Consider the following 15,146-nt stretch of genomic DNA (forward strand, 5'->3'; position numbering starts at 1 on the left):
CAGCAGAATGAAAGCCCAACCACTGAGCAACTAGGTAAGCCACGCACTCCATTCCATCACTGATGGAAAAACATCAGGAAATCTCAACGGCTCCAGGGTAGTCAAGACACAGAAGGGAACAGGTAGAGAACTGGAGGAAATGAAGAAGAGTTAGAGTCACAGCAACTGAGAAAGAGGACTGAGAGCTGGAAGGATGGAGGGAGAGGAGAATGGAGAGGCGAATGAAGAGATGGAGAGAGGGGAGGAGGGATGGACACAGGGATGAAGGATGAAGGGAGAGACAATGAGTTTGTGTGTTGTGTGTGTGTGTGCATACACATGTGGGTATCATGCATCCTAATGAGGGCAGCAACAAAACCTAGTAATATACTAGTTTTATTTTTTAAAAGGAAGTAGAGGCAACAACAGGGGGAAGAAGGACCAGTGACCTTGGCCCCCAACTTCCTTCAACAGCCTCAACCAGAATCAAGTTTAAATTATATTCCCATGGCACAGACTCTAGCACCTTCAGGAATTTGCCATGCGTGGCAGTCCTCACAGAGGTGTGTTATAAATATTTGGCAATGGTGACAAGGACAGCTACTAATTTACAGCCACCTAAGCTGCCTATCTCCATGGCTTTGTTTTGTGTTTGTCCTCAAAAATCTCCCCTTTTTGAACCTCTCCATCTTGAGAGCAAAATCACATATACTTAAGGGATCAGTGAATCTTGGAGCTTCAATCTCTTATAATTAATCAGTTTTATTTAAAGAGAAGGAAGGCGATATATATATATATCTACAGACCAAGGAAAATGGATACAATTTAGAGAACAATTATGCATAAGAGTCCCAGGAGGTTCTGCTGTTCAGATGATCATTAAAGAAATGGATGGAGTTGGTTTTAAAAAAAATTCCAGCTCCCCCTGCCTCCCCTGAATTGAATAAAGAAAAAAGAGAGGGTTATCTCTACTTCCTTCTGGAACCACATTAAAATGTATCCCCAGACAGCCTTTCGCTAAGAACCTCCCACCTTGGCTACTCCTCAAGGATATAAATTCAGGGCATCATCTCTGGCTTTCGGAAGCACATCAATTACAGTTCGGGGTTCACTCCTTACTGTAGTTACTGGTGGTTTATTTTTAAACACAACAGCTGGCACACACATGGCTGGACACAGAAAACCAGGTTTTGACACTCTATTTAATCTGACAGTCCCTTAATTATCTAGTTGGTGGTTTTGTTTTAGGCTCTCCCAACCCCAGGTATAAATTTCTTAAGTTATAAACGATGAATCCCTGTATTTAGTCTTCTTCAATAGTCTGGGTTAAAAATCAGCCCCCACCAGTCAGTAAGGATAAACCAGGCCATCTAGCAGACTGGTCCAGGCGACTGGGGACTGCTTCCTGCCTTTCTACTAAGTTGGCTAAGACAGCTGGAAGGATAGTGGTAACTACAGTGGTGTCATGATGTCACTATGGTGATTGACAGGCCAGAGGTGGACTTTCTACTCTGCCACTTGACCACGTAACTCCAGAGGAATGAAAAAGTTGATCTTTGCCTGGAAAGATTCAACTCTCTGCTCTGGGGTCAGATAAACCACTTTAAATCTTGACTTCTTTGTGCACTCTTGAGCACAGCACTTCCCTCATTAAGCCTGTGGCCTCACCTGTAAACCAGGGGAAGGAATTACACCTGCTTCACAGGATCATATGGGCAAAGTCAAAATTGAGATGAAAGACACCACACTGAAGATGCAGACATAAAGAACAGACTGTGGACACAGTGGGGGAAGGAGAGGGTGGGACGAACTGAGAGAGCAGCATGGAAACATATACATTGCCATATGTAAAACAGATAGCCAGTGGGAACCTGCTGTATGAAGCAGGGAGCTCAACCCCATGCTCTGCGACAACCTGGGGTCAGGCGGGGTGGGGGGTGAGGTGGCAGGGAGGTTCAAGTGGGAGGGCATATATGTATACCTATGGCTGATTCATGCTGACGTATGGCAAAAACCAACACAATACCGTAAAGCAATTATCCTCCAATTAATTTTTTTTTTAAAGACACCACATTGGAGATACAGACAGTAAGCACTGCTTTGATCATATAAGTGCTCAATTGGGCATTGTAATACAAATGCACCTGAGTAACAAACCAATCACAAGAAAAACAAAAGGAATTAAAAAAAATCTGCAGTGTCCAGGTAAAATCTTGCCACCCATACTGCCTCACATGCACCCATCACCAGCCCCTCTAAGACCAGCCAACCAAGCACAGCTCTCTGACCCATTTAAACCTCACGCTGCCAATGGGGCACCCTGAATTCCTATGTGAGCCACCTCAGGTTCTGGAAGGATTCAGGGTGGCCAACTCACGTGTCCTGAACATTGGGCTCTGAATATGCAGAGGCGGCCCCAGGGAGACATCCTGAGATGATCCTATCAGAACAAGCAGAGGGGAGAAGGGGAGGGAGGGTGGAAGGGGAGGGAGGGAGGGAGGGAATTAGCCTCTCAATGCCTCACTCATCCCATCACCATGCCCTGCTGAGTCTGGGCTCCTTAGCCCATTACTCAGATGGAAAAAGTGAGGCTCGATAGATTATTCATCCGACATCCTCTTGTCTGTTGCCCAGTTTAGTAAGGTCAACTTAGCTCTGAAGTCCTCCAAGATCCCCCTGGCTCACCCCAGGCCATCCTCTGGAATTCAAATACAAGCCGTCCCCAACTTACATCCTCATGAGACACACTGCCAGAAGTGCTTGTGTACAAGCAGTGGTGGGAGAAATGACGTCCACAGCACAGAGAGAAGGGAGCCTGGACGGAAGCAGGGGGACTTGAAAGTCATGCTCAACTGGGGGGAACCCTTGCCTTCCACTCTCTACGTGTTTCCCATAAGCTTGGAGCTTCCCTGGTGGCTCAGACAGTAAAGAATCTGCCTACAGTGAAGGAGACCTGGATTTGATCCCTGGGTCAGGAAGATCCCCTGGAGGAGGAAATGGCAACCCACTCTAGTATTATTGCCTGGAGAGTGCCATGGACAGAGGAGCCTGGCAGGATACAGTCCATGGGGTCTCAAAGAGTCAGACACGACTGAGTGTTTAACACTTTCACTCTGGGCTAGAAAGAATTGGAAATGGGCTGTTCCTCTGAGATCCTCATTTTACACAGTCAGAAACTGGAGTCCAGGAAAAAGCAAGAACTGGGCAGCAAGTTCCTGGCCAGGTGAGGACTAGAACCCAGGGTACCTACCTATCACCCACATCTTTCCATCAACACGAGCCATTCCACCAACCACAGAGCCCTCCCCACTCCTCCTTCAGAAGTGCCACAGATCCTTTGCCATCTGTTTAAGTGAATGTTCACTTAAGGGGTATATCAATAATCACATAAAGGGTAATCGATATCAGGGTAATCACTTAAAGCATATATCAATATCACAGTAACAGCTAGGCGATTACCTAGTCCACAAGTGGTCTCTCCAAGCCAGCTGTGTTCTGACCCCACACTGCAAGTGGCCCTTTGGTGGAATGCAAACCTACCACTCTTCCATGGCTCCTCTACCAACTAGAACAGTAGCTCCCAAACTTCAGTGGACATCACAGTCACCTTGAGGTCTGGCTAAAATATAAGAATGCAGGGCCCCATGCCACCAAGGCACCTGTTGCAGTAGGTCTGGAGTGGAGTCCAAGAATTTGCATTTCAAACAAGTTGTAGGTTCAGAAATTCCCTCTGCCAAATTCCCCCATCCGGTGACATGTGGCCAAGAATCGCAAATCAGAGCCCCCATCTGCGATGCCAATGGCATCAGACATACCTGACTAAAGTCATTCTGATTTCAGACACAGCTCAGACTTCTCCTGAGATCACAGACAAATGTCACTGAGCAAGGGACCCCGTACTGACATCCTATGGGTCCCAGCTGGCAGGAAACTTTCTTTTCACCGTTCTGAAACCAACACTAAAAAAAAAAAAAAAAAAAAAAAACTCTCTAAGGAGTTACAAACCATCCACAATTTATTTAATGTTGAGTTAATTCTCCATCACTAACTACTATTTCCAATTTCATGTTTCCCTCTAGATAAATTGTTCCAACCCTTTGCACAATCTGTGACCAAATTTCTACCTCATCCCATATGCTGAAGAATGATTCAGACAGGTAGCCCTCACTTTGCAAAATAGAGGTAAATCTTCAAATCTATTTCCATAAAGTCACTCCTATGCCCTTAGGTTGCCAGACTGAGAAGAAAAATACAGGATACCCAGTTATATTTGAATTTCAGATGAACTATATAAGATTTTTAAAAAAATATAAGCATGTCCCATGAAACATCTGGGATGTACTTATAGTAAAAATTGTTAAACATTTATCTGAAATTCAGATTTAATAAAGATTCTTGTGCTCTGTGGGCTTCCCAGTTGGCTCCATGGTAAAGAATCCACCTGCCAATGCAGGAGACACAGGTTTGATTCCTGGGTCAGGAAGATTCCCTGGAGAAAAAAATGTCAACCCACTCCAGTATTCTTGCCTGGGAAATCCCATGGACAGAGGAGCCTGGGCTACGGGGTCGCAGAGAGTCAGATACAGCTTGGTGACTGAACAGCAGCAGCAGCTTGTGCTCTGTGATAACACAGAAGGGTGTGACTGGGGGCAGAGGAGGGAATCTCAAGAAGGAGGGGACAGATGTATACACAGAGCTGATTCACATTGTTGTACAGCAGGAACTAACACAACATTGTAAAGCAATTATACCCCAATTAAAAAAAATAAAGACCCTTGTGTTTTAACTGACACTGCTACTATACCTGTGCACTCATTCAAAAGATATATATTAAACCTCTACTATGTGAAGCACAAGCTGGAATCAAGGTTGCCGGGAGAAATATCAATAACCTCAGATATGCAGATGACACCACCCTTACGGCAGAAAGTGAAGAGGAACTAAAAAGCCTCTTGATGAAGGTGAAAGAGGAGAGTGAAAAAGTTGGCTTAAAGCTCAACATTCAGAAAACGAAGATCATGGCATCTGGTCCCATCACTTCATGGGAAATAGATGGGGAAACAGTGGAAACAGTGTCAGACTTTATTTTTTTGGGCTCCAAAATCACTGCAGATGGTGACTGAAGCCATGAAATTAAAAGACACTTACTCCTTGGAAGAAAAGTTATGACCAACCTAGATAGCATATTCAAAAGCAGAGACATTAACATTACTTTGCCAACAAAGGTTCATCTAGTCAAGGCTATGGTTTTTCCAGTGGTCATGTATGGATGTGAGTTGGACTGTGAAGAAAGCTGAGCACCGAAAAATTGATGCTTTTGAACTGTGGTGTTGGAGAAGACTCTTGAGAGTCCCTTGGACTGCAAGGAGATCCAACCAGTCCATTCTGAAGGAGATCAGCCCTGGGATTTCTTTGGAAGGAATGATGCTACAGCTGAAACTCCAATACTTTGGCCACCTCATGCAAAGAGTTGACTCATTGGAAAAGACCCTGATGCTGGGAGAGATTTGGGGCAGGAGGAGAAGGGGATGACAGAGGATGAGATGGCTGGATGGTATCACCAACTCGATGGACATGAGTTTGAGTGAACTCTGGGAGTTGGTCATGGACAGGGAGGCCTGGTGTGCTGTGACTGATGGGGTTGAAGAGTCGGACATGACTAAGTGAATGAACTGAACTGATGTGTTGCTTGCTACAAGACAAATAGGCAGGGGTGTAAGGTAAATGTTTAAAAAGTATTTGTTAGGGTGGGGATAATTTTCAGTATTTTCTGAGACTGTATTTCCTGCAATCAGCTTGCAAAAATATGAGGAGACGACAGGTCAGCGGAAAAGCCCACCCAGAGCAACAAGATCATTTAGCCATGCCACTGATGGCAACAACCACCTTTCTCATGATCTTATACAGCAAGACAAATACACTTCTTCTGGATAATGTACATTTTTTCCTTCATTTTTTAAAGGGGAGAGTGTGATGAACTGGGAGATTAGGTTTGATGTAGATGCACTGCCATGTGTAAAAGAAGTAGCTAGTGGGAACCTGCAGTGCAGCACAGGGAACTCAGCTTGGTGCTCCGTGATGACCCAGAAGGGTGGGATGGGAGTGGAGTGGGAGGGAGATATAAGAGGGAGGGATATATGTATACAGATGGCTGATTCACTTCAGTTGTACAGCAGAAACCAACCATGTTGTAAAGCAATTACACTCCAATTAAAGAAAGAGACAAATATACCCTTACTTAAGACACTGTTAGTTGGGTTTTCTGCTACTAGTACCAAAATGATTCCCAACTGATACACACAAGATACTCGTCTTTGCTATGGATGTTATCTTCTACCTCTCCAAGTGGACCAAAAATTGTTTCTGCTGAAGAGTCCGATTGCTGGATCTCTTCTTTCCTTCCCTTTCATTACTCGTCCTCCTACCTGCCCGCCCGTTACACACAGTGTGCTGTGTTAGTCCCTCAGTGGTGTAGTCGTGTCTGACTCTCTGTGACCCCATGGACTATATAGCCCATCAGGCTCCTCCGTCCATGGAGATTCTCCAGGCAAGAATACTGGAGTGGGTTGCCATGCCCTCCTCCAGGGGATCTTCCCAACCCTGGGATCGAACCCAGGTCTCCCGCATTGTAGGTGGATTCTTTATCGTCTGAGCCACCAGGGATACACAATGTGTATCACCTTGTCTTTTTATTCAGTTGTAACATCCAACAGAGCAATGCTCTAGGGCTGTGGGGAGACAGCCCAACTAGTGCCTCTAATGGACTCTGAGAGTCAATCGCCAATGTTTACCATCAAAAGCCTCCCTAAAAGAGTACTTTGTAAATCTGCCCCCAGGGGCTGCCATAGAGTCCAGACTTTTTTCCTTCTAATATATCTCTTCAACAAAATTAGAGATACCAAGGGAACATTTCATGCAAAGATGGGCTCGATAAAGGACAGAAATGGTATGGACCTAACAGAAGCAGAAGATATTAAGAAGAGATGGCAAGAATACACAGAAGAACTGTACAAAAAAGATCTTCATGACCCAGATAATCACGATGGTGTGATCACTCACCTAGAGCCAGATATCCTGGAATGTGAAGTCAAGTGGGCCTTAGAAAGCATCACTACGAACAAAGCTAGTGGAGGTGATGGAATTCCAGTTGAGCTATTTCAAATCCTGAAAGATGATGCTGTGAAAGTGCTGCACTCAATATGCCAGCAAATTTGGAAAACTCAACAGTGGCCACAGGACTGGAAAAGGTCAGTTTTCATTCCAATCCCAAAGAAAAGCAATGCTAAAGAATGCTCAAACTACCGCACAATTGCACTCATCTCACATGGTAGTAAAGTAATGCTCAAAATTCTCCAAGCCAGGCTTCAGCAATACGTGAACCATAAACTTCCAGATGTTAAAGCTGGTTTTAGAAAAGGCAGAGGAACCAGAGATCAAATTGCCAACATCCACTGGATCATGGAAAAAGCAAGAGAGTTCCAGAAAAACATCTATTTCTGCTTTATTGACTATGCCAAAGCCTTTGACTGTGTGGATCACAATAAACTGTGGAAAATTCTGAAAGAGATGGGAATACCAGACCACCTGATCTGCCTCTTCAGAAACCTGTATGCAGGTCAGGAAGCAACAGTTAGAACTGGACATGGAACAACAGACTGGTTCCAAATAGGAAAAGGAGTACGTCAAGGCTATATATTGTCACCCTGCTTATTTAACTTATATGCAGAGTACATCATGAGGAACGCTGGACTGGAAGAAGCACAAGCTGGAATCAAGATTGCCGGGAGAAATATCAATAACGTCAGATATGCTGATGACACCACCCTTATGGCAGAAAGTGAAGAGGAACTCAAAAGCCTCTTGATGAAGGTGAAAGAGGAGAGTGAAAAAGTTGGCTTAAAGCTCAACGCTCAGAAAACTAAGATCATGGCATCTGGTCCTATCATTTCATGGGAAATAGATGGGGAAACAGTGGAAACAGTGTCAGACTTTATTTTTTTGGGCTCCAAAATCATTGCAGATGGTGACTGCAGCCATGAAATTAAAAGACGCTTACTCCTTGGAAGAAAAGTTATGACCAACCTAGGTAGCATATTGAAAAGCAGAGACATTACTTTGCCAACAAAGGTCCGTCTAGTCAAGGCTATGGTTTTTCCTGTGGTCATGTATGGATGCGAGAGTTGGACTGTGAAGAAAGCTGAGTGCCGAAGAATTGATGCTTTTGAACTGTGGTGTTGGAGAAGACTCTTGAGAGTCCCTTGGACTGCGAGGAGATCCAACCAGTCCATTCTGAAGGAGATCAGCCCTGGGATTTCTTTGGAAGGAATGATGCTAAGGCTGAAACTCCAGTATTTTGGCCACTTCATGATAAGAGTTGACTCATTGCAAAAGACTCTGATTCTGGGAGGGATTGGGGGCAGGAGCAGAAGGGGATGACAGAGGATGAGATGGCTGGATGGCATCACTGACTTGATGGACATGAGTTTGAGTGAACTCCGGGAGTTGGTGATGGACAGAGAGGCCTGGCGTGCTGTGATTCATGGGGTCGCAAAGAGTCGGACACGACTGAGTGACTTAACTGAACTGAACTGGACTCTCTCCTCACCTACTCAGTATACTTCCTTAAGTTCAGATCACAACCCTGTAGATCCATTCCAGAACACTAATACATCCACTCCAGGACATTCCCATACCCACAGTGGGGCAGGAGGGCTCCCAGCCACAGGTTACCTGAGAAGGCTGCTGACCCAACAGATTCTTCCTCTTTAAACAATCCCAAGCACTAATGATTGTGCTTAAGAAACCAACTGGCACTTATTTCTCTCTCTGGTGCAACAAATGGCAAAGGAAACTTCATGCATGAAGGATTAAAGGTTACCACAACCATACATGAAACCACTTAGCCAACCACATCCTAAAATTTCATTTCAAATATACTCTTCTGAAGTCACTTTGTCCCAAAGGGTCAGGCTGTCTATCCTTGTTTCAGCCCTCCTGGGTTGGGCCTTCCCACTCGTTTCACCATTACTTTCCATCTCTGAGACATCCTTCTATTTGTCATCACTCTGCTTTTATTCCTTCCATCTCAGCTCTAAAGCTTCTCTCTTTCTAGCCTCTAGGTTCCTGTAATACTTTTAAATAAAAGCCACAAATAAAATAAAAAAATAAAATAAAAGCTCCATCACAATATTGCAGTGTAGACAACTATTTCTGTTGCACTGCTGACAACTTGAGGTACTGTCTTTACCTCTCTTTCATCAAGCCAAATGGGCTACTATTCTTTATCAGTTCACAGTTCAATCAAGCCAATGGGCTACTATTCTTTATCAGTTCACAGTCCCTTATTAGCACTTTGACTGTGTCTACAGAGAAAATGTCCAAGGATGTCAATATCCTGAGGTATTGATCAAGAGGCAGACCATAACAAATCCCCACCTTTCTGCTTCAAGGATTCTAGGCTAAGTGTAGTCCATCAGAACCACAGCTGGCTCACCAAGACCATGCTGTGCAGAGCCAAACCAGATTCTGGGGGTAAATTGAAGACAGTGGATAATTTATGAAGGGAGCAAGGTGGAAAAATTGGAAGGCACAGAACGAGGCTAAGAAAACAGACAAGAGGCTCTCGAGAGGAAATCTGCTCACACTGAGGATAATTAATTAATGTGTTCATGGGACTCCCCAAGGCAATCACAGAAGCTGCAGCCATGATTATTTTAATAGACTTAGGTTCCTATTGGGTGGATGCAATGTAAGTCAATACAAGAGCTGCCTGGCCACATGGTCAATGGGCTGAGTTCTCTTCTTTCTGATCCATGATTATTCTACTGAGAAATGAAGTGGTTACCCTACCAACTCCAAGTTGCCATCATTTTTAGCTTCAAACAGACTGGGATTGCACATCTAGAGGGAAACATCTTTGCTTTCGAGAGGCCTGGACAGGTCTGTCATGCCTGTGTGTCCCACCCCAACCCCACTCTCCCCTCTGCTCATCACACCAGCCAGGGATGCCCGATCTGAGATGGGGACTGGGCAGACGGGAGGGTGGTTCAACCAGCAGTGCTGAGCCAAACATATTTATTATCATGGAAATTTTACAGAAGGCACAAAATCAAGTTCTCATGGATGTTAAGTGTCTAAGCTGACAGTCATTTACAGCTGGGGCTGGGAGACCATCCTGAGTCACGCAAAAGATGAAAGAACAGAGGGAGCTGGACAGGTGAAGGGGAAAAGAACGCAGCTGGTGAACAAGGAAACCAAGGAGAGCACATTGGGTGGAGGACTGAGAAAGAGAACGAGAGAATCAGAGGGAAAAGATGGAGAGACAGAGACAAGAGACAGAACTAGACAGTCCCTCCTACCTCCTAGAAGAAAGAGCCTCGATTCCAAAATTTTCAGGTAAAAACTGAGCTGTACTTCCTGCTCCTGGGTGTTTGGACACATACCCAAGTGTCATGACAGCCATCCCTCTCTTCGAGCAGATCAGTATGTCTTGCAACTAAAATATGGAAGATTAGAACTTGCATCCACACGAAATCCTCTTCCTGAACTAAGTACAAAGGTTACTGTCCTTTTAAAGTCAAAACGCGCCTCCATTGAACAAACATTTGTTTGAGCATCTTTGTATGTCTGTGACCTTGTATGTAGCATTGGGTTAGAGAAATGAATCAACACACAGCTGGTACCCACCCACAGAGTGCAGAAAACAGAAGGGAGATGGCCAAGCACACACAATTATAAGCCAGTCTGGTGAGTGCTATTTATAACTGGTGTTAGCAAGGGGGCATGTAGAAACACAGAGCTTCTGCCAGGCAGGGGACAGGTGGGCGTTGGTTGAGAAAGTCACCCTGAAAGAAGCAATGTCTAAGAATCAACAAGGAGAATAGAGAAGGGCATTCCAGGCAGCCTGGCTCCAGCTGGGTGCTAGAGCTGGCTCCTGACTGGTGGGAGAATTTACACTACAGAAATGGGCAAATGCCACCTATCAGAGCCTTTTAAAAATCCCTCTTTTCTGAGAATTGGTATACTAGTGCACATGTGAGGCCCAAGGCTGGAGAGGACAGTCTATGGTTATACAAGGTTGACATGTAAGATGTCACAGAAGGAAATGGCCAGAGATGCAAGGTGGGCAGGGGCTACTCTGAACAGATCCAGAAATTTACACTGTCTTACGCCACTGTGGGGCGGGGTGGTGGGAGGTTAAGTCTGGCTGCAGAGTAGAAGATGGGTGCTGATAAAAACTGAAGTGACTGAAGCCAGAGGGCCGGCGGAAGCAGAGCTTGGTCCTCCAGGACTGCCATCCCCATGCAGAGCCCTGGCTCAGCTCTGGAAGGGCGATTCCTGGGTTCCTAGTGCCTACGGTATTCCTGAGAGCTTGGAAGGAAGCCACAAATTCAAAGCAGTAAAGGCAAGTCAGATTTTGAAGATTTTGATGGAGGGACTTTCCTGGAGGTCTGGTGGTTAATACTCAGGGGGCATGAGTTTGGTCCCTGGTCAGGGAATCAAGATTTCACATGACACACAGTGGGGGCAAAAAGAAGAAAAAAAAATTATGGAAAACAAAACCAAAGCCAGAGGCAGAAGGAAGTGGGATTCAGCAGTGCAGTGTCAACTAAACAACATAACTGGGCTTTATTATTTACAACCACTTGAATGATTCAGATTTTTAAGTCAAAGTGAGTTTGGAATCAGGCGTAGGGCAAAGAGTGCTGAACTTGGAGCCACCGGCTCTAGATGGAAATCTTGGTTCTCCAGGTTTGTGACTTTGGGCAAGTCACTGAACAACAACAAAATGTGTATTCCTTCTGAATTTCAGTTGTCTCATTCAGAGGATGTGGACAGAAATACCTGTCTTCTCAGCTTTATTATGAAGACTACATGAGAATCTGAATAGGTGAGTCGCTTCTAAGCATTGAGTTAGCCAAAAAGTTGGTCGGGTTTCCTGTACCATCTTACAAACACCCAAACGAACCTTTTGGCCAACCTAATACAACACTCGACAATTACGGGAGGTTGACCATAAAGTTAGAAGTTCCTCACTTAAAGGTCCGGGTGAATTGAGACAGTCAGTCAGAAAGGCTACAAAGGCATGATGAGCACAAAGAAGAAATGCACTCCAGCATTTTCATGAAGTGCCTTGAAGAGGGGTCTTTTAAGTCAAATCTAGATTCCCAGTTGAAGGGCATTGTGAAAACTCAACAGATGAGACTAGGGCAGCCAGAGAACAAACATGAGCAGTGCCCCTTCTACACTGATTGGTCAGTGCAGCCTAAAGGTACAGTTGTAAAACTACAAGTGGTTTAAGAACAAAATTCTCTTCTCACAGAAGCTCTAGAATTCATACTGCCTCTGCACAAAAAACCACTGACTTGGTCTGAGCAGTTATTTTCCTTGTTGCTACTTGGAACAGAAAAGCTTTGTGTACAACCCCAACTCCATTTCCCTTTTTTTTAGTGATTCTAGTAGTTCAGACTGTGCTTCCACTGCAGGGGGCACAGGTTTGATTCCTGGTTGGGGAACTAACCACATGATGTAGCCAAAAAAATAAAAATTTTAAATAAAAAAATAAAAGGAGTAAAAGGAGGCAGAAGGCAAGGTCAGATAAAAGGTCACGAAGGCTTATTCAAACAAGACAGTTTCCTGCTTTAGAAATGGAGTGACTCTGATACATCAGGTGAAGAAGGCTGTACATACCAAGAGAAGAAGAGTCAAAGGAGGCTTACTGGAGAGAAAAGCATGGACCAGGCTCAGGGTAGGGGCAGAGGGGAACAGGAGGGATGGTGATCGAGAGCAACAGAGGGCGGAGAAGGGGACATGCACCAGGAAACAGGCTGGGGAAGCAGAGGTGTGCGGGTGATGGAGCCCACCAGGGTGACGGGCAAATTTGCACAGGATGCTGAGTGCAAGACAACCAGTTGGAGGAGGGACAACGACAAAATGCATGTTTTTATTTCCTCCTGAAAATTCCACATGCATTAGATGAAAAGGATGGCAATATCCTTCTTGCATGTTGCTGCTGCTGCCGCTAAGTTGCTTCAGTCATGTCCGACTCTGTGCGACCCCATAGACGGCAGCCCACCAGGCTCCCCGGTCCCTGGGATTATTCAGGCAAGAACACTGGAGTGGGTTGCCATTTCCTTCTCCAATGCATGAAAGTGAAAAGTGAAAGTCAAGTCACTCAGTCATGTCCGACTCTTAGCGACCCCATGGACTGCAGCCCACCAGGCTCCTAGGTCCATGGAATTTTCCAGGCAAAAGTACTGGAGTGGGGTGCCATTGCCTTCTCTGTCTTGCATGTTAGGGATGAGCAAAGCAGAGAGCACAGCAAAGGTCCAGGGACGAAGAACCCAAAATATGAAGACAAGACTGATGATGCTGTGGGTCAAAGGTGAGACCCTGGGGCTGTCAGACACAGAGTTCTACAAGGGTCGCCCTTCATGCCCTCATCTATATGCCCAGGTGGGCTCATTAACCAGGAGAAAATTATCTCGAGATAGAGAGGGAAGGATTGTCATAACACGGACTTGACCTTGTGAAAGTCAAACTCACTCAGTCATGTCTGACTCTTCATGACCCCTTGTACTATACAGTCCATGGAATTCTCCAGGCCAGAATACTAGAGTGGGTAGTCTTTCCCTTCTCCAGGGGAATCTTCCCAACCTAGGGATCGAACCCAGGTCTCCCACATTGCAGGCTGACTCTTTACCAGGTGAGCCACAGGGGAAGCCCAAGAATACTGGAGAGGGTAGCCTATCCCTTCTCCAGTGGATCTTCCTGACCCAGGAATCCAGCCAGGGTCTCCTGCACTGCAGCCAGATTCTTTACCAACTGAGCTATAAGGGAAGCCCTGGACTTGACCTTAGTGAGAGTTTTAAATAGGTACTGACTCCGCCAGCACCCAGGTCATGGTAGGAGAAGCCCATCCCTCCCAGAAAAGGGTGAACAAAGGTTCTGCACAATCTTGGCAACTTTGTATTAACACAGAGTCTGTTTTTCTTTAAAGTGAAGTATAATTTACAATGTTGTGTTAGTTTCAAGTGTACAGCAAAATGATTCAGTTATACACATACACACACACACACATATATATATTATTTTTCAGATTTTTTTCTATTATAGATTATCACAAGATATTGAGCATAGTTTTCTGGGCCATACAGTAGGTCCCTGCTGTTTATTTTATATATAGTAATGTGTATCTGTTAATTCCAAACTCCTAATTTATCCCCCATCCCCACTATCCCCTCTGGTAACCCTAAGGCTGTTTATAATGTCTGTGAGTCTATTTGCTTTGTGAGTTCACTTGTGTCATCTTTTTAGATTCCACAGACAAGAGATATCATCTGATATTTGTCTTTCTTAACACAGAATCACCTTAACATCTCCTTTCTCAAGCGAGAACCCGTCCATCTGTCCGTCCATCCATCTGTGCATTGATTTATTATCCACTGGCTATTACTGAGTGCCAGGCACGCCAGGCACTCTTCTGGACACTGAATAAGATGGACAAATGGCCGGTCCTCAGGACATTCACCTTCTAGAGGAAGAACACAGACAAGCAACAGCCTCAACGATGGCAGGACACAGTGGCTGTGTCAGGTGGTGATCAGAGCTGTAAAGAACACAAGGCAAGGAGATACAGGCAGGGGGAGGAGGAGGCTTGCTATTTTATAAAGGGCCCTAAGGGAAGCGGGAGTTAAGGAATGAGCTCTGATGGATCTTGGTGGGGAGAATATTCCCAGAGAGGCAGCCAGGAGAGCAACTGTGGTGGGAACAGGCGAACTGGGCAGGAGGAGGAGGAGCAGGGACAGGAGAGGAGTTGGTGGAAGTCAGTTAGGGGTGGGGGAGGAGCAGGGTGCAGCAGTTCCAGAAGATTCCAGAAGGCCAGTGGTCAGGTTTGATGGAGACTATGGAGCAGAGGTGCTGTGCAATGTGCTGAGACCCTTCTGCTGCTTTATGGGATACAAACTGAGGACGTGGCAGTGCTCTCCCCACAAGATCCTGGCAGGAATTCTGAAAGCATCAAAGAGCAGCCCCAATGGACAATGGCTGCCCTTTCAAAGAGCCACTGCTCTGGGTCAGGGTCAGCCCTTCCTAGGCCAGGTTTCATCAGGAACCAGGGCATCAATCCACAGGGGTGTTTCCTCTCTGCATCGCCATGTTCACTGGAA

The 15,146-nt window shown here is 45.4% G+C and overlaps 1 protein-coding gene across 6 annotated transcripts in view; it reads right to left on the reverse strand.

Annotated features, from left to right (window-relative positions):
* Positions 1-15,146, reverse strand: part of LARGE1 (LARGE xylosyl- and glucuronyltransferase 1) — a 609,153-nt gene that overhangs the window by 398,591 nt on the left and 195,416 nt on the right. For 4 of the 6 annotated variants that reach the window (XM_070788583.1, XM_070788584.1, XM_070788585.1 and 1 more), the window contains exon 3: positions 2,357-2,419. The exons of 1 other annotated variant lie outside the window; for it this stretch is intronic. In XM_070788583.1, the coding sequence (XP_070644684.1) occupies positions 2,357-2,419 (63 nt within the window). Of the gene's footprint in view, positions 1-2,356; positions 2,420-3,794; positions 3,919-15,146 lie in introns of those variants that run through there. One more of the 6 variants, XM_070788587.1, reaches the window with a different exon arrangement.

The sequence above is a fragment of the Bos indicus genome, chromosome 5 (assembly GCF_029378745.1).
Source record: "Bos indicus isolate NIAB-ARS_2022 breed Sahiwal x Tharparkar chromosome 5, NIAB-ARS_B.indTharparkar_mat_pri_1.0, whole genome shotgun sequence".
Classification (NCBI taxonomy): Eukaryota; Metazoa; Chordata; class Mammalia; order Artiodactyla; family Bovidae; genus Bos; species Bos indicus.